This window comes from Pelobates fuscus, chromosome 12 (genome assembly GCF_036172605.1).
Source record: "Pelobates fuscus isolate aPelFus1 chromosome 12, aPelFus1.pri, whole genome shotgun sequence".
Classification (NCBI taxonomy): domain Eukaryota; kingdom Metazoa; phylum Chordata; class Amphibia; order Anura; family Pelobatidae; genus Pelobates; species Pelobates fuscus.
In genome coordinates, this window is record NC_086328.1 from 37628205 (window position 1) to 37648839 (window position 20635).

Below are 20635 nucleotides of genomic sequence, written 5' to 3' on the forward strand. Positions count from 1 at the left end.
AGATAAAATGAGTACTATTAAATTGGGTGATAGTAACAACCCCTGGATGTTGGGCTAAGGTAACATCCCCAGGGCGTACTTGGAAACCAGAGTAATCTGAGTGTGTGTGTGTATGTCAGTATGTACCTTTCCTGGTTAAATACTTTGTTATTATTATCTATCAATATGTATGTCTGTGTGGAACCTATGTTGGTACCCCTCTCGCACCCCCACCCGCCCAACTTTTAAACTTTTGTGTGTCGCTTTCGCACCCACTCATTCCTCTGTGTGCGTCTTCTAACCCTTCTTTTTGTGTATGTTGTGCTTCTCTTAATCCCCCTGTCAAACCCATTTGTCTCTTAAACCCTTTCACTTTCTTGTGTGTCTCTTAACCCACATTACTTTTTCTGTATCTCTTAACCACTCTTACTTCTTATCTGTTTCTTAACCCTCTTACACTTTTTTTGTCCTCCACATACATACACAGTGACATGCATGCATGCATGCATGCATGCATGCATGCATACATAGATATGCAATCATACATACATTCACATAGAAACACGGACATGTGGGATCTGATTAGCTATGGTGCATTTCACATGGTCCATTTGCATGAAGCCACACTCAATACCCAATGTTTTACTATTTATTTGATGGCTGGGCAAAAGGTAGATCCTCAGATGTTGTAGAACTATGACTGCTATGATACCTATCCAGCTTTTGGAATACTTGGTCCTTTTAAATAGAATCATGGAAGCTGCAGTTTCACAAGATCTCTGGTCTGTCCAGTACTGTCTACTGTCTACCTTATATATAGGGGACACCATTGATAGCCAGTGTTGACAGTAAACAAACTACTAAGGCAAGAAGCACCGGTAAGGTGAGCCTTTGTATTTTTAGTTCAAAGATGTATTTTTATTATTATTATTTATAAAGTGCCAACAAGTTCCATAGCGCTGTACAATGGGTGGACTTACAGACACGTATTTGTAACCAGATAAGTTTGGTGCACAGGAACAGAGGGATTGAGGGCCCTTCTCAATGAGCTTACGTGCTAGAGGGAGTGGGGTACAGTGACACAAAAGGTAAGGGTAGGGTAGAAAGGTTGGTTGCTAGGATAGTATTTATTGAGGGTTTTGTTTTGTTGACCGTTTTAGGAAAGGAATTAGGGTGCAGGGAGGTAAAGCTGTTCAGAGTTTAATTGATATGCTTTCCTAAAGAAGTACGTATTCAAAGATTTTTTTAAGGAGTGGAGATTGGGTGAGAGTCTAACAGAGAGTGGAAGGGCAGTCCCTAGAAAAGGAACGGTGCAGCCCTAGAAAAGTCTGTAACCCCTTAGTGACCAGGCCATTTTTCAATTGTATTACCGTTAAGGACCAGGGCTCTTTTTACATTTCTGCAGTGGTTGTGTTTAGATGTAATTTGCCTCTTACACATTTACTGTACCCATACATATTATATACCATTTTTCTCGCTATTAAATGTTCATTCTAAAGATACCATTATTTTCATCATATCATATAATTTACTAGAATAAAAAAAGTAAAATATGATAAAAAAAAAACACAGCGGCCATCATGCACCCATGTCCCAGTTGGAATATGTCTGAAGCCGGCCAATGTAATTCACCTCCGTCAAACTGTATGTTTTTGAAAAGTACACACCCTTTCACATGGTGGCATTTCAACACTTTACATGCACTAATTCTACCACCAGTCTCTGTCAAACGTTTTTGTGGTGTTATTTTTCACTCACACATTCTACTTTGGGCATATATTCTAAGCTCCTGTTAGGTGTTACTGCCAAAGGGCACCCCAATATGTACTCGGCATCATCTCCCGAGTACAGCGATACCACTCATGCATACGTTTGTCGTGTTCACTGCGGGGTGCAAAGCAAAATGTCTGATATGCGTTTTTCAAATTTTACATATCTTGTTTGCCTATCTTCCTTTTGGGGACCTTATCAGATATCCCAATGTATTTTCTTGCCATGAGCGTGCATATATTTGAAAAGTTGACACCCCACAGTAGTTGAAGAACGTGTGTGGAGGTAACGGTTCAATCCTCAATTTTACACACGCACACCACTTTTTGACTGTGATTTAGGAGAGCCCGTTGTTGGTTATTGCAAGAAAACACCCCGGGTTGTTTTCTGCGAGGCCTCCTAAGGACACCCATGCCCCCCATGCATAGGTCTGCCACGATTTTGGGAAGGTACGGTTACAATTGTATGACTTGCCACTTGAGTTGAAATTGAGAGTATGTCTTCTGATAGGCCCATCTTTAGCTTGGGGCTTATCACATACCCCAGTTTTATATATCGCCACTAAAGGGTACATACTTGAAACGTAGACACCCCAAGGTATTGCATGTGGAGTGCTTTGATGCAACTTTTTTTTAGCCAGACAAAAAATAAAAAAAAGTTGAAGAACGTGTGTGGAGGTAACTGTTCAATCCTCAATTTTACACACGCACACCGCTTTTTGACTGTGATTTAGGAGAGCCCGTTGTTGGTTATTGCAAGAAAACACCCCGGGTTGTTTTCTGCGAGGCCTCCTAAAGACACCCATGCCCCCCATGCATAGGTCTGCCAGGATTTTGGGAAGGTACGGTTACAATTGTATGACTTGCCATTTGAGTTGAAATTGAGAGTATATCTTCTGATAGGCCTATCTTTAGCTTGGGGCTTATCACATACCCGAGTTTTATATATCGCCACAAAAGGGTACATACTTGAAACGTAGACATCCCGAGGTATTGCATGTGGAGTGCTTTGATGCAACTTTTTTTAGCCAGACAAAAAATAAAAAAAAGTTGAAGAACGTGTGTGGAGGTAACTGTTCAATCCTCAATTTTACACACGCACACCGCTTTTTGACTGTGATTTAGGAGAGCCCGTTGTTGGTTAGTGCAAGAAAACACCCCAGGTTGTTTTCTGCGAGGCCTCCTAAGGACACCCATGCCCCTTCATGCACGGGGTAAATGTAACAAACCCCCTACCACCCCCCCCCCCCCCAAAAAAAAGAAACCAAAAAAAAAACAAAACTGAACGGCAAATGTTAAAAAATAAATAAAAAATGGGCCAGCGTGTGGTATCGTTTGAAGCAGTCGCCAATGCAGATTCCAGGCTGTCCAGGGCAATCAGGACAGTAATATACACTATATCTTTTCTCTGCCCCCTCTTAGAACAGACCCTGCATCTTTTTTGGAGATTCTGCTTTGCCGCAGTAGGGGGAATTTTAAAAATAAAATGTGTAGCCCCAACTCTGCTCTCTCCCATCACCGCCCGGGGAGCAGGTGCATCACGGTACAAAATCCCCGAAATGATCTGGAGCTGAAACTGTAAAAATTTCAGTTGCGTCCCGGGGTTTGCTTTTTTGAACAACAAGAAAGCGTTGTGGGTTGCAATCTGCATTATGTGGATTGCAACCTTTTTGTACCAGGCCCTTGTCTTTCGTATAACTAGGTAGGGCTGCAGCAGCTGATCTGCCAGATCAACCCCACCCATATGACGGTTATAGGCCTTGATGCACACTGGCTTCCTCGTTCTCTCAGCTCTGCCACGTACAGGGACCTCCACAGTCCCCTCAGTGTGGATGGTGGTAAGAAGGTACACATCCTTCTTGTCTCTGTACTTAACTGCCAACAGCTCCTCTTGGCGCAGAGCTGAGGTCTCCCCCCTTCGTAGCCGGGTGCGTGCAAGTTGTCCTGGGAAACCTGTGCTGTTCTTTTTAATTGTGCCGCAAGCTACTGTATCAAAACAGTACAGTAGCTTGAACAAAGGGACACTTGTATAAAAATTGTCAGTATACAAGTGGTACCCTTTGTTCATCAGGGGGAATATCAGGTCCCAGACAATCTTGCCACTGGTTCCCATATGTTCTGGGCAACCTGGAGGGTCAAGGTGGCTATCCTTTCCCTCGTACACCCGGAAGGCCTGAGTATACCCAGTCTCGCTATCACAGAGCTTATACATCTTTACACCATACCTAGAGCGCTTGGAAGGAACATACTGCTTGAATCCCAGCCTTCCCTTATACTTCATCAGGGATTCATCCACGCATAATCATTTCATACCACTTCCGCGACATACATTGGGAGTAAATAGGGGTAGAGCAGATGGGGCTACTGCACCAGTAGGAGCGGATGGAGGGCTTCTTTATGATGCCCATCAGCATAGTCAATGCCCAGAATCTTTTAAATTCTGGCACATCGATGGGGGCCCATTGCTGCTTTGCCAAAAAAGATATTTGTAGCTCGGAATTGATGGGCATATAAATTAGTTTGGGCGACAATGTTCCCCAATACATCATCGCCCAGAAACACCTCCATAAACTGCTGAGGGCTAAATCCTGTGACATCCAAATTAATGCCAGGATTTGCAGTAAAGGATGGGATGTCTGGCCTCTGGCGATGAGGCACTAAACACTCCTCAGCAGTTCTGCCAGCTGGAGTCTCCTTCTGGCAGGGGGACTAACAGGCACAGATACAACATCACCAGATACATCACTAGCAGTAGACACTGTATCTAGTGATGATGTATCTGAGCACCTGGCAGGGTCAAAATCAGGGTCAGAGTCTGACATAGACACGTCAGACTCTAGCGCAAGGGTGGCATATGACTGCTCAGCGCGAGTTGACTTCCGTGACCCATGTGACACGATCATAATCACTTTACTTAGTGACCTGTCACAAAAATAAAAATAAAAAATAACCCCTGAAAAAATTAACAGATAGCAAAATAAGTGATGCTGTGCAAGAGCCTGTGATCCGTATAGTGATCACTGGCAGGACAGGGGTTAATCGTTCTGAAAAGAGCTTTTGGGTCTCAAAAAAGAAAAAAAGATCACAAAAAATGAACCCCTAAAAAAAAAGACACTAACAGGAGAAAATTGCTGCTGTGCAAGAGCCAGTGATTATAGTGATCACTGGCAAGACAGGGGTTAATGGCTCTGAAAAGAGCCGTTGGGTCTCAAGATTTTACAAATCCCTACCTATAAATACCTAAATCTCTCTAGCTAAACCACAGATCTCTCTCCCTCTCTCACTAAAACACAAATGAAGAGAGGGAGGCAGATCCACACTAATCAGAGAAAGGGGGAACACACTTGGGATGAAATTGCTAATGGGGCAAGCTGTGATTGGATGACCCCAGCCTGCCCCTCAGATGCAGCATGCTAGGGATGCCCCCAGAAGCCCCATGATTCACTGCCTTTAGCAAAAGGGGGGGGGGGGGGAGTTAATATTGATCATTTTATTTATTTTATATTTATTTTTTTCTATATATTATTTTATATGCACTGAGTGCCAGGACCCCTCAAGGCACTCATCACATGCAGAGCATCACTGCTATACTATCAGAGCTTCCAGAGCTCAAAATAGGTGCAGACGTACCAGGTACGTCCAAGGTCATTATGGACTGTTTTCTGCCAGATGTACCTGATACGTCCGCGGTCGGGAAGGGGTTAAGGTGAGCATCACAGGTGGGAGTATGAACAGATGTTAGACGTAGGTCTCCGGAGAGCATAGGGACATATTTGTGTATTAGTGAGGATTAGTAGGTGGGAGCAGCATTGTGTAGAGATTTGTAAGCAAGTGTCAGGATCTTAAAGTGAGCCCTATATCTTATGGGAAGCCAATGGAGCGACTGACAAAGGGGGGAGGCGTGGGAGGTGTAGGCGGACAGGAAGATGAGCCTCGCTTCTGCATTCATTATAGACTGTAACGGGTAAAGTTGAGAACACGTAAAACCACTGAGAAGCGGATTAAAGTAGTTTAGGTGAGAGAGGACAACAGTCGTATCAGGTGTTAAATAGGGTCGGATGCAGGCAATGTTTTTGAGATGGAGGCGGCAGGATTTGGTGATTGATTGCACATGAGGGGTGAAGGAGAGGTAGGAGTCAAAGACCTAGCAGCGAGCCTTAGTGGTAGAGCAGATGGTAGTGCCATTGGAACACAGACAGTGGAGTAGCAACACTTGAGGGAGGGAAGACCAGAAGTTCTGTTTCAGACAGGCTTAGTTTAAGGAAATGAGCAGCCATCTAGTTGGAAATAGCAGAGAGGTAGTCAGAGACACGAGAAGGGTGGTGAGAAATCAGGGGAGGACATGATAAATACTGGAAGCTGAATGAGCTGGTGAGTTTACTAAGGAAGGCTATGTAGATTGAGAACAATAGGGTACCAAGGACAGACCCTTGGGGAACACCAACAGAGAGGGATTGGGGAGAAAAGGCAGAGCCAGAGAAAAAAAACACTGAATGAGCGCTGGTAGAGGTAGGAAGAGTACCAGGAGAGAGCGGTATCTCGTAGACCGAGATTACGGAGGATGAGAAGAAGCTGTTACTAATCAACAGTGTCAAAAGCAGCAGAAAGGTTGATGAGAATCAGGATAGAGTAGTGGCCATGGGATTTAGCAGTGATAAGATCATTGTATACTTTGGTCACAGCTGTTGAAGCGGGTCAGATTGAAGCAGGTCAAGGAGAGAGTTGGATTCGAGGAAGTTTGTAAATCTTGCATAAACAACTCACTCAAGGATCTTGGAGACAAATGGTAGTAGTGAGATAGGGCGGTAGTTGGACGGTGAATTAGGGTCAAGGTTTGGCTTTTTCAGAATAGGTGTTACGGTTGCATGTTTGAAGGGTAGAGGAAATGTGCCAGAATTGGTTCCTGACAACTGACTTGTAGAACACTTGCATTATTTCTCTCTTCCTTTGCATTTATTTTATATGTTTATTTTATTCTCAGGTAAGAGCTTTTTGTCAAATGTCCTAATAGTTATCTAAAACTATGACAATGTCACTTTGTTTTTACAGATATATGATATCCCACCTTCTGTCAGTAAAGATGTTCCAGATGGTCCTACAAGAGAAGAAACATATGATTTCCCACCTTCTTTTGCAAACCCGAAGTTGCAGGCTCCTGCACAAGCTCACACCCATGCCGTCCATGAACATGAGCCATACATCCCAGAAGACATCTATGATATTCCTCCAACTGCAGTAAAAGGCAGTGACACAACTTTTTGTCAAGACATTTATGATGTTCCCCCAAGCCTAAGAAAAACTGCTGGCCAAAACTTCCTACGTGATGTTTATGATGTTCCTAGAGAATTGCATGGGGGGAAATCATCCATAGATAATGAGACAGACTACATATACGATATTCCCCCTCAAGTGGACAGGGAAGTAAAGGTTGTTGATGAGTTAGCTGGTAGCTTCAAGAGATTATCTGCATCGAGCACTGGAAGCACCAGGAGCAATATTTCCACTTCTTCACTTGACACAATCCCAGTAAAAGAGTCTTCTGTTATTCCTCCAAAGCCAGTAGGAAAAGAGCTGAATCTTGATTTAGAGACAGCCATGGAGTTGCTTGTCAAGTTACAGCATGGAGTCAGTAGTTCTATCGCATACCTTATGTCCTTCATCAGCAGCACCTGGAGAAGTCCAGAACAGATGGAAGTGAATATTCAGAGCATCCAAGTTGCAGTTGAAGGTGTAAAAAATGCAGTTAAGGAATTGCTGGAGTTTGCCCGAGGAGCAGTAGTAAATTCAACACAAGCATCTGACAGGACACTTCATGCCAAGCTAAACAAGCAATTACAGAAAATGGAAGATGTCTATCAGCACCTGCTAAAGCACAGTCAGGCATTGGACAGTTGTAACTGGTCTTTGAGCATCTTGTCAACAAGCAAACAGGGCTCTTCTGATGACCTTGATCGATTTGTCATGTACTCTAGAGGGATACCAGATGATACCAAACAGTTGGCTTCATTTTTTCATGGAAATGCTTCTTTGCTATTTAAAAGGACCAAGCATCTTTCTGTGGGTGACTCCCAGTCAGGACAAGAAAATGGCAATAATTTGGCTAATAATAACAATAACCAAACAGGACACACAGAAAAAGTTAGTATACAATCAAGGCCTTTGCCATCTCCCCCTAAATTTATAGCAGAGGGGTCTCCAGAAGGACAGTATGAAAATAATGAGAGTGGTTGGATGGAAGATTATGATTATGTCCATTTGCAGGTAAGTTGTTGTGTTTCCCATGTGTCCTTTAGACATCATTTTGGTACAGGTCCTATGGAACAAGGCTTATTGAAATAATATGCTATTTTTTTTTTAATAAGTATGAAATTTATATAGCTTTCTTTTCAAGCAACAACACATTATTTATTGGATTTAAATGTAGAGTTTGTGTTTCTCTTTGTTAAAATGTATATAATACATTTCATGGAATGCTTGTTTGACATGTTTTGTTCAACCCTGACAGAGTGCTACACATGTCACCCCATACAGAAATGAATAGACAGTTCCTAAATACTTCAAAAGGTTTTCTATAAGTGACTGGTCTATTACTCCGAGAAAAGCGGGGAGTAAAGCCCAATACTCTTTGTCTTGTTTCTCACTGATATAGTAGTATGATATGCATTACTGGATGATTTAATTTGCCCTATGGCTCTTTTTTTCAGAGATTAAAGAGCAACCATTAGCCACAAAGGTGTGATCTTAAAGAGAAGCTCTGTGTCCATAAATCCATATCTGTTTTAATGCATATAATTCATTTATAATTCATTGCTTCAAAAAATATATTTACCAAAATGTGCACAAATCTTTCATAAGACCTGTAAACATACCTCTCATGAATTGCAGAACAGGCCTAAGCAGCTAATGAAGATTAGTGATGTCGAACGGTTCGCTGGCGAACAGTTCCTGGCGTTCGCCAACGCGGGCGAACACATGCGATGGTCGGTCCGCCCCTATCATTGAGTAAACTTTGACCCTGTACCTCACAGTCAGCAGACACATTCCAGCCAATCAGCAGCACACCCTCCCTAGCAGACCCTCCCACCTACTGGACAGCATCCATTTTAGATTCATTCGGAAGCTGCAACCATTTTATTTATTTTTTTCAATTTATTATTTTTTTTTATTTTTTTTCAGTGCATATAAATGTTACAAGCAGATACTCCCGCCAGACACTCTGTATTACTGCAGATACTCCCCCAGACACTCTTTGTTACTGCAGATACTCCCTCCAGACACTCTGTGTTACTGCAGATACTCCCTCCAGACACCCTGTGTTACTACAGATCCTCCCCCCAGACACTCTGTGTTACTGCAGATACTCCCTCCAGACACCCTGTGTTACTGCAGATACTCCCTCCAGACACTCTGTGTTACTGCAGATACTCCCTCCAGACACCCTGTGTTACTGCAGATACTCCCTCCAGACACTCTGTGTTACTGCAGATACTCCCTCCAGACACCCTGTGTTACTACAGATACTCCCCCCAGACACTCTGTGTTACTGCAGATACTCCCTCCAGACACCCTGTGTTACTGCAGATACTCCCTCCAGACACTCTGTGTTACTGCAGATACTCCCTCCAGACACCTTGTGTTACTGCAGATACTCCCTCCAGACACTCTGTGTTACTGCAGATACTCCCTCCAGACACCCTGTGTTACTGCAGATACTCCATCCAGACACTCTGTGTTACTGCAGATACTCCCTCCAGACACCATGTGTTAATGCAGATATCCCTCCAGACACCCTGTGTTACTGCAGATACTCCCTCCAGACACCCTGTGTTACAGCAGATACTCCCTCCAGACACTCTGTATTACTGCAGATACTCCCCCCAGACACTGACACAGAGCAGAAAAGGGACTGTTCCCCCTACATAGGGTCACTTGGCAGATATGGATTGACACCTATCCTAAGGATCCCTGATACACACTGACACAGAGCAGAATAGGGACTGTTCCCCCTACATAGGGTCACTTGGCAGATATAGATTGACACCTATCCTAAGGATCCCTGATACAGATTGACACAGAGCAGAATATGGACTGTTTCTCCTACATAGGGTCACTTGGCAGATAGTTGTCAATCCATATCATAGGAGGACAGGTGTCAATCCATATCTGCCAAGTGACCCTATGTAGGGGGAACAGTCCCTATTCTGCTCTGTGTGAGGAGGAGGAACGGGAAATGAGTAGCTCGGCATCCAACCTTGTGCAAATGGGGTCTTCCATGCTGTCGTGCCTGTTGAGGGACCCTCGTATAAAAAGGCTGAAGGAGAACGACCTGTGCTGGGTGTCCACGCTACTAGACCCCCGGTATAAGCAGACCGTGGCAGAAATGTTACCGAATTACAAGTCGGAAAGGATGCAGCATTTGCAAAATAAATTAAAAAGTATGCTTTACACAGCGTATAAGGGTGATGTCACAGCACAACGGGAATCTAACAGGGGAAGAGGTGAAAGTCATCCTCCTCCTCCCACGACCACGTCATATCTGCCAAGTGACCCTATATAGGGGGAACAGTCCCTATTCTGCTCTGTGTCAGTGTGTATCAGGGTCCCTGAGGACAGGTGTCAATCCATATCTGCCAAGTTACCCTAGGTAGGGGGAACAGTCCCTATTCTGCTCTGTGTCAGTGTGTATCAGGGTCTCTGAGGACAGGTGTCAATCCATATCTGCTAAGTGACCCTATGTAGGAGGGACAGTCCCTATTCTGCTCTGTGTCAGTGTGTATCAGGGATCCTTAGGATAGGTGTCAATCCATATCTGCCAAGTGACCCTATGTAGGGGGAACAGTCCCTATTCTGCTCTGTGTCAGTGTGTATCAGGGATCCTTAGGATAGGTGTCAATCCATATCTGCCAAGTGACCCTATGTAGGGGGAAGAGTCCCTATTCTGCTCTGTGTCAGTGTGTATCAGGGATCCTTAGGATAGGTGTCAATCAATATCTGCCAAGTGACCCTATGTAGGAGGAACAGTCCCTATTCTGCTCTGTGTCAGTGTGTATCAGGGTCTCTGAGGACAGGTGTCAATCCATATGTCAAGGTGTCAATATGTCATATGTCAGGTGTCAATCCATATCCATTGTGATTTAGGAATGTTAGGTGATTTATGCCCTTTATGGATTAAAACCAGACTCTGCATCAACTATGTAATTTTCCATGGTAGTTTTGCCATGGATTCCCCTCCGGCATGCCACAGTCCAGGTGTAAGTCCCCTTGAAACAACTTTCCCATCACTATTGTGGCCAGAAAGAGTCCCTGTGGGTTTTAAAATTCGCCTGCCCATTGAAGTCTATGGCGGTTCGCCCGGTTCGCGAACATTTGTGGAAGTTCGCGTTCGCTGTTCGCGAACCAAAAATTTTATGTTCGCGACATCACTAATGAAGATGAATCTTCTTTTGTCCCGCACTTACTTCCTTGATAGTGGTGGGCATCGTCCAATTACATTATTTTCATAGAAAAGCATTGAGGACAAATCTCCAGTCCAAAGCCTCTCATAGAAATTTGTGATTTTATTGAATATTTAGGGACTCATAATAACATTAAAATTATATGTCCTGTTCATGGTAAAAAATTCAGTGTTCTATGACAGTAAAGGGACTTTAAAGTAGACCTTTGTCATTTAAACTAATGAAGAGGGCGTTATATAACTGCAAAAACAGGGGCAAATTACTAAATAACGTCCAGTTACTATGGAAACAATAGAATGTATCTCAACATTTAACACTTTGTACTTAGAATAGTACTGGTTTTGCATTGATAAATACCTCTGTGTATTAGGAATTCATATCTTTCATTGTTGTACTTGGTGGGTTCCATTGTAGATTAGTTAAGGACCTCAGAGAAGGGTGCCGCAAAGTCCCCCTCCTGTACAATTACTTATGCTTATAGCATATTGAAGCAGAAAACACACTAAATACAACCATTCCATGCCAGAGCTTTAGGGATTCTAATGTTCTGGGGGTCAGAAGATGAATGCTAACCTTCATTCTATTAATCCAGCCCCACATTTGTCCCTATATTGCTCCGGATGTTTGCGAGGACATTGGAAAATGTAGTTCACAAATAAATATCGGTTGGACCAAGAAGAGCCATGGCAAGAATCAGACATCTCAGAAATTATGACTGTAATTGTAGAGCTAATGGAGTGATGTATTTACTGGACTAGTCATGTTGAGCTTGTTATGATTTCTCCACCCAAAGCTGTCAATTTGTGTGCTGTAAAGTCATTAAATGTTTCTTTCCATAATCAACTTAGTAAAGATGAAAGGGTCAGTAACTAACTTTAGTAAGTAACTTTAATATGATTTTTTTTTTATGAAATACAAAGACACGTTCAGGCAAGCATGTCGGTATTCCGCAAACTTGTCTACAATGTATTTTATTTCGACGAGAAGGTCTGCACTCTGAAGATAGCTGATTAGAAGAGTGCTTGCTGCTTCAGTGAATTCAGTAGAGTTAGAAGATAAATCTTGGTTGTGATCAAAAAATGCAGAGATGGAAAGGATGTAATAGCATAATGCGTAATTCCTTGAGAATAAAAAGCAAAAACTATCCACAGTACATATATTACAGATTTCAATTTAAACATCCTTTAGTTTTGTCTGGAATGTAAACCGAACTTAAAACATCACTATCTCTTTAACAAACGTTTATATTAATAGATATTCATATATGAAATAAACAAAACAATAAAAATCCATAAACAGTTCAAGAGTCATATTTTAGCTGCAACGTAAGACAGGCAAAGTAGAAAAGTCACTAAGGCTTTCATGCCATCTGGTGACAGCTGCAGACTTCTTCTTGAAATGCTGTGTCTGGGAAAAGCAAAGTATCCTGTTTAGTTGGCAGGTACAAGTGTTTATTTAATGTTATTTACATTGTGCTGTACGAGGTCTGTCTCTGCAGAACGCTGAATAATATCTCCATATTAAGAGAGGTGCATGCAGCTGCTCCAGACACATTAGAGCTGTGCTTGCAAAATAAGTGTTAACCTATTGAGTACAAGAAGAGCACTCTGCAAGAGTCGCTTAACACATTACAAGGTATCTTGCCTCTCTTTTCATATACTAAGTGCTCAAATTACTTGACCTATGACCCACAAAATTAAGAACCACCCACTCATTCCACCCGATACCCTTCCAATACCCCAATGAGAGAAAGTCTATGTTACAGTTCTATGGATAGGGCATGGGGCTCAATAATAGAGCAGCAATGATTTACCTGACTGTACGAACACTCTAAGAACATACTATACATCTCAAACAGTGAACATGAAATGGCACCTCGCATTAGCAGACACATTTCATAAAAATAACTGCCCTGAAAGAAAAAGCCGAACAGATGGAAACAGTCGGAATGGACAGGAAGGAGATGAAAAGCCGATTCAATGTCGGGTTTTGTCAATAAAGTGCTTTGTCTCGCCACCCAGACTAATTCCAAAGCCCTAACAAGGAAGGTATATTGCACTTGACTCTCCTCTCCTGATAAGCCACAATTTATCCAATCCCCAGTTGGATACGACAAATAATGTGTGAGCTTAAAAGAACCAGGATCTCTCTTTGGAACAAGACCCAAAGGAGAAACCCTCAAATTCGAAACAGGAGGAAAATCAAAGGGCCCACTATGTGCCCCAGCACTACTTATTTGGCTAACTTTTCAGCCAAAATGTCCTCTTCACCGGACACTGATCTCAAATTCCCTGAAAACAACAGCTGATCAGAGTAATAAATGGTATACCGAAGCCCTTAAATTCCCCCTAAAACAACCTTGCTGCCTTACGTCCAGAGTACTGCTCTAACCGTGATGCATCCTTTGGATGTTCACTGGAGTCTTCATCCTTACCAGAGTCATCCCTTCCTCCAACCTTCCGGAAGTATAGGTGGCTCCACATTGCGGGCACTAATGCTGGAATCTGCATGTTCTGTACCACTTTTAATGGCTCTCATTAAAGAGCCAACAAACTCCATTCTTTTGACAGCCGGGACACTGGCGTGTGCTACTGCTGCAGCCTGAAAGGGCAAAGGGCGACATTACGTCACAAGCAACAACCATAACTTACCAACTTACCATCTTGTGTGCCAAAATCCATGGCAGGACATGATGACAATCTTTGCTGGAACTGTTGATCAAATTTAAACCAGCTTTGTCCTCCATACACTTTATATGCACCCTAAATAAGTTGCTCCTTTTTTGGGAAAATGACTACCCTTCCAATATGCTAGCAAAAATAGTAAACCCCAGTAACCAATTTCCAAAAGTCCAAGGAAGTTGCTTACTCTTCTCCCCTTGCACTAAATCATCTCTGCGCAGCCTATCTATTGCCTCTTGTCTGGTGGAACCAAGGATGACAAATCCACAAACTCATCTTTAATTGTTTTATCCATTACGTCCAGAGGGACATGCATGTTAGTGTGGGCCCTGTCACACAATGGAGACATAAACTGTACATTAATCCCTACCTTCCAAACACCTGCACTCACAGAAGCCTTCCTGTGTTCCCCTGTGTGAGTGGGCTGTGCTTTCCTGTCTATTGGCAATTGTGCCAATTCGCCTTGACTACCCTGCATTGGTAAACTATAAGGAGAAGCTGGTGCCCCCAAAGTTTCCCAGGCTGCAGTGCAACTAGACTCACGAGAAGTGACAACTTGAGGGATAAACACCGACACTGGTAGGAGCTCATCTACACCTCCAAAAAAAATCTGATCTTTCTTCGGAGTCCTCCCCCGTGTACGTCATCACCTAGGATGGATCAGCCAATCTCTGACTCTGTGCAGAGTCTTTACTTCTCCAGGGCTTGCAACATTGCTACAATATGTCATTACAACTGGAAGAGAAGGCCTCAGGCTTCTGGAACACTGCCGGAACTGGCTGCCATCTTGATTGCCTCTCGAAACACCACTTCACCTCTGAATGGAGCCTGAATGCTGGGATGGAGACCTGTCCGAGCTTATCTCTTGCCTCTCCTCGACATCCAAGGTGAAAGCCTTGATGGATGTCTCGATTGCTGGGACCTCCTCCCTCACACTAGCTAAAGTACCCTGTCCTGCTATCCCGACTTTTTCCCTGGTGTCTTGCTTTTCGGCTTTTAAGTCACCATTTGCTGACTGTAACATTTCAACACACATACATGAAAGACAGCGCTCACTAAGTCTTTCAACCTACAGTTCTCTGATGTAGGGTTACTGGTCCGGATCAGTAGTCTATATCTCATGAATAGGACAAAGAGATGGTTGTTTCCCCTTCGTTCTTTTCATTCCCTGACACTCTGTTTAAAGTTTGGGTAGGGTCATTTCCCTGAACTGATCTTCTGTGTACTTGAACAACTGCATAGTTGAAAGGACTTGGTTACAGTGAGAGGATTTGTGAAAACTCTTGCCTTTGATATATGATGCAGTTTTGAAGATGCCCATAGTGTACATTGAGTGACAAACTGCATTAGCAAAGTAATTCTCTTTACTTAAACAAATATGCATGTTACAAGCCCAAAGGGCAAACAGAGGGTGGAAAAGTATCAACATTACTGGTTTCTGACAGTATCATCAGATGTCATTCAATGTCTCATATGTTTCAACTTAGTAATTTATATTTTGTTAATGTAGTATTTACACATACAGTATATGTATGCTTTTTATATTGTACTTTGGTTTAATAAGATCAGTTCCACATTTCTATTGCTTGCGTTCATAGAATGTGTCTTGTTCCTCTTAACATAATACAAAATAGAGATTATGGGGATAAGGACCTACATTGGGGAGAACAGCATAGTGCTTTTTCGTGAAATTTCCAGTACAATCGAAACATATGTACATTAGACAAAGTAGGCACTACTTTGCTTGATGAAAGGGAAGTTTTTGGCAAAGCATAACAATGGAGAGTTAGAAAATAGAAAATAAACAGAAGCATTGACATTTCCCGTTGGCCATGAGTCAAAAAGGGACATGAAGTTACAGAGGAGAGAAGTTTAGGTTAGTGAGTCTGCCTTCCTCCATTAAAGGACCACTATTGGCACCCAGACCACTTCAGCTCAATGAAGTGGTCTGGGTGCCAGGTCCATCTAGGGTTAACCCTGCAGCTGAAAACATAGCAGTTTCAGAGAAACTGCTATGTTTACATTTGGGTTAATCCAGCCTCTAGTGGTTGTCTCACTGACAGCCGCTAGAGGCGCTTCCGCACTTCTCATTGTGATTTTCACAGTGAGAAGATTCCAGCGTCCATAGGAAAGCATCAAGAAATGCTTTCCTATGGAATGACTGAATGCGCGCGCGGCTCTTGCCTTGCATGCGCATTCAGCCGATGAGGTCGGAAGGAGGAGGAGATTCCAAAGCGCCGAGACAGCTCGGCGCTGGAGAAAGGTAAGATTTTAAACCCTTCCTCCCCCTTCAGCCCTGCGGGAGGGGGCCATGAGGGTGGGGGGGACCTTTTAACACTATAGTGCCAGGAAAACAAGTTTGTTTTCCTGGCACTATAGTGGTCCTTTAACCTAGGTGCTATTATGAAGACATTTTATCACTTTGGAAGTATTACAAAAATGACAATGCTTCTTTAAACAACACAAGGTCACAACTAACCGTTATTCACTAAAATGAAAACAAAAATACCCGGAAAGCAAATTAAACTCAAAGTATATTCAAATTTCAATTCAAAATAGCCAAACTGAAAACAGAACTGACTTGAAGATTTTATGAAATGTATCTATTCTGTCCTAAATCTTGAAATTCACTTTGAATTCTCACTTTAGCAAATACGTTGTTTAGTGAATAACATTGTAAGTCTACACCACAGAGCTAAAAAAAAATGTCACATCTACTAAGTAGATATAGGTGATATCTAACAGTAGATGTAGGTGAAATTTGTCAGAATGGGTTTTCACGAGCCAGCGTGTTCATGCTAGGTAGGAGCGTGCCATGCCCATCCCAACCCCTCCTGATAATAGCCCCTACTATGGCCAAACACATTATCAGCCAGCAGATCAAATGATTGCTATGGACAGCATATTTACACTACTTTAGGTGGGGCTGCAAATAAATCAATAGCTGCTTCCTTATGGCTGCTATTTGTTAATTAAGCAGTTCCACTTGTCAGATCTGATGATTGGAACTGTGGTTGAACTATATATTAAATAAAGCACTGTTGGTTTATAGAAAAAGTAAAAAAAATAATAATATAATAAATACATAGAAGAATGTTTACAAGGAAAAAAAACTAGTGGATAGTGAAAACCCATTAACTCCAGTCTTCAGTTCAGTTTTAATTTCACACTGGCAAAACTAACTGAAAAAATTATGTGAATTTCTAGCACTCCCACGGGGATGTTAGTACAGTCAATTTACATTAATGGATCCCTCGCCCTGCTTTTCTAGTCCTTCATTGCATGAAGGGGGTTATCATTGCATTTCTTTGTAAATTTAAATTCCCTTCTTAGTGTTACATTGCTTCACCTAGTGGTCATTTAAAAGGTCTCAGCTCTAAAATATGGAGAGCTTTATATAGATGTCCCACAGGGCAAACAAGTGATAAACAATTCTACAGAGACTCACACCTTGATTTGAGTCTTGCTAGAGGCAGTATTGGTATTAGCATGACAAGATCAGAGGCAACATTTTTTAAGGCATTAAGAAATCTTCAAGAATCACTGTAATAACTGTGTCCCAGACCTATGCATTTCCATATTAAAGAATTCATTGGTTTACCTTCCTATACAAATATTTTTAACGTCATGAACGTACTCTGTACACATTTTAAAACAAGAAATAATTATATCCAAATAACATGTTATTCACTAAAATGCAGTCCCTTGTCTTGACTATTTATGTGATCAAAGACAAATGAGTATTATTGTTTTTTTATCTGCAGGGAAAGGAAGAATTTGAAAAAACACAAAAGGAGCTGTTAGAAAAAGGAAATATTATAAGACAAGGAAAAGGTCACTTAGAACAGCAACAGGTAGATATTAAATACTGTCTTCTTCCGATTCTAATACAAGGATATGCAAATTTCGGCATTGAAGTGCGATGTGATGTGACAGTGTGAAATGTTCTGTACTCTAGTATGTAGAATTCATATGTTGCAGGAAGGGAACTGGAGTGCTAGTCAAGAGAGTGATTCTAAAATGATTTCCTTCTGCAACATGTGACTGCTACCTAATGCAAGACAGCACTTTTTATACTGTCTACCAGTATAAAAAGTTATATATGTGCAAGACATTATGATGGATTTGACCCCAAGCGTGTTTTGGTTGATACCGACAACCAGGCTGAATAACATGAGAATAAAAATTGAGGTGGGACCCATTTATTACTTATATAGCACTCTTATCTGTTTTATTTTATATTGATTATGCAGATATTATGCATTGCTGTCAACAGACCCTAAATCACTGCCTCCAACACACTTATACACATGCAGACACACACTCGTTCCTAGACAGACAAATCCATGCTCGCGTACACATTCTGTTCTATTTAACAACGTTTTTCCACCTTGACACTGGTATTGTTTACACTACTCTGTTGTCTAAGTCGGCTATGGACATGAAATTTATTTGAAATCATTCTCTTGTTTTTCTGTCCTTCAATCAGCTTAAGCAGTTTGAACGTCTGGAAGAAGAGGTTGCACGACCTATCGAGAGTGACCTGTCAAACTGGACACCTCCTCAACATTACAGCCAAGTAAGCCGCAGTGCTTTGACTTCTTCTGACCGCCAGCTTCTTCTCTTTTACCAGGAGCAATGTGAGGCTAATGTGACTACCCTCACTAATGCCATTGATGCCTTCTACAGCTCAATTAGTAGCAACCAGCCTCCCAAAATTTTTGTTGCTCACAGCAAGTTTGTCATCCTCAGTGCCCACAAGCTTGTCTTTATTGGGGACACATTGTCACGTCAAGCCAAAGCTCAGGACATCCGAAATAAAGTCACCCACTATAGCAATTTATTGTGTGACAAGCTAAAAGAGATTGTTCTCACCACCAAGACAGCAGCACTTCAATACCCATCTCCGTCAGCAGCCAAGGAAATGGTCGATAGAGTAAATGACCTCAGTAACAGTACCCAACAGTTTCGAATGGTTCTTGGGCAACTTGCCACCATGTGAGAAAATGTTGGACTCGATTGTACAGAGACACATCAGGTCTGACACTGAGAGACAGTAAGATGAGTTTGAAGCCCGCTCAATGAGCCAGCTGGGCATCTTTAGCTATTCATTGTAAAGTGTTCAGTGTAAAAAAACTTTCATAACAAAACACAATACAAAAATAACCGCAATCTGTTTATAAACTGTGAATGAATTCTAACTGAAAAATACACTACATCATGCATTTTTTTTTTTGGAGAAGATGAATACTGAAGATCCAGTAGCATTCAGATATAAATGTAAATACTTAAAATCCTTTGTTGGAGAGAGGATGGGATTAGAACATTCTTTTTCTCTAAGATACGGAAAATGTGTTTTTATTTTATTTTAGTCTATGTCTTTTGCTATTGGGAGTGATTAAAGATGCAATACCACAAATGTTTATCTCTTGGAAAATTATAGGTATACATAAAAAGATGTATGACATTTTTTTTCAAAATTAATTGTCAAGTTGTTCTACTGAACATTTGAAGATCATTTCATATGAGATGTAGCATTTTTGTCACCCTATTACGGGAACATAATTTTATTCTATTACAAAAAAACCAAACTGGCTATTGGCATTATCAGCAATTTTGCACCATAATTATTTTAAGCATCCAAACAATGATCTCTTCATACTACTATAGCGAACTGCACAAATTCCCTCCAGCCTTCCACTAGATCTATAGGCATGGTCTTCTTTTTTTAGAGATATCTGCAGATATATGAAGCCTAGTTTAAGAACCACTCTGTATCCTGTCCGTTTGTTGTTTTTTTTGTTCTTAGTGAACTTAATTTTTGCTAAATTGAAGTTCTTCTATACTTATTCTTTGGCCTTAAATATTTAATATATCAATTTTGTTGTAATATTGTTTATGATAATGTTGTAAGAAACATGGTTCAAGACATTGTCACAGGTTGTCTACTAGATTGTTATAAAGAAGACAGTAATGGGAAAATATTGTCTTAGAATGTTATCGTGTTTTTTTTTTTTTTTTTTTAAAAGGCCTTAATGAACATTTTAAGATGTTCCTTAACCCCTTAAGGACACATGACGGATATATTCCCGTCATGATTCCCTTTTATTCCAGAAGTTGTGTCATTAAGGGGTTAAACTCTGTATTTTCCTCTCTCTACAAATTCCTGGTTATTCATGAGTCTGCCTGGACACTACTTGTAAAAGATCTGCTAAGCTACAAGTAATTCCTTCATAAATCTGTATATCCCAAATTGTTATCCTGAAAAAATATAATCAAGATTTTGACAATTTTGTAATACCTTATTAGGATTACAAATTGTGAAGTGAAAGTAAGAAATTACAATAGCGCTTTTATCAAGGAGATAATTGAAATTGAAACTATTCCAAACTGAATTGCATTATATTTTCACATTGCAGAAAAAAAATTGTGGACCTCATAGCATGTCTTCTCCTCTGTCCATGTTGTGACACGTCCGTGATTGTTTTAGCCTTTACATGATATTAAAGCAGCCTTATATCGTTACCACAAGTTCATTACAGCACTACATGCCTTCTCCAACAGCTCACGATTGACTGACATGAAAAATGTTGACAGCCATTTTGAACTTTTCAGATGTCTGTAAAAAAGAACCAATAATAACAGTGAAAGGTCATATGCTAATATTAATGATGAGGATTTATTTTTGTTTGTCAAAACTAGCTGAGTGAGAAATAAATAAACCAAGGCTTTTTTCTCTGAATTGCTTTTT

General features: G+C 41.3%; 1 protein-coding gene across 1 annotated transcript in view; it reads left to right on the forward strand.

Moving 5' to 3' along the window:
* BCAR1 (BCAR1 scaffold protein, Cas family member) overlaps positions 1-19957 on the forward strand; it is a 116834-nt gene extending 96877 nt beyond the window's left edge. Inside the window, exons 5-7 of the mRNA XM_063438101.1 lie at positions 6798-8009; positions 17649-17738; positions 18374-19957. Coding sequence (XP_063294171.1) covers positions 6798-8009; positions 17649-17738; positions 18374-18886 — 1815 coding nt within the window. The 3' untranslated portion in view covers positions 18887-19957. The remainder of the gene's footprint in view (positions 1-6797; positions 8010-17648; positions 17739-18373) is intronic.
* The last annotated feature ends 678 nt before the right edge of the window (positions 19958-20635 follow it).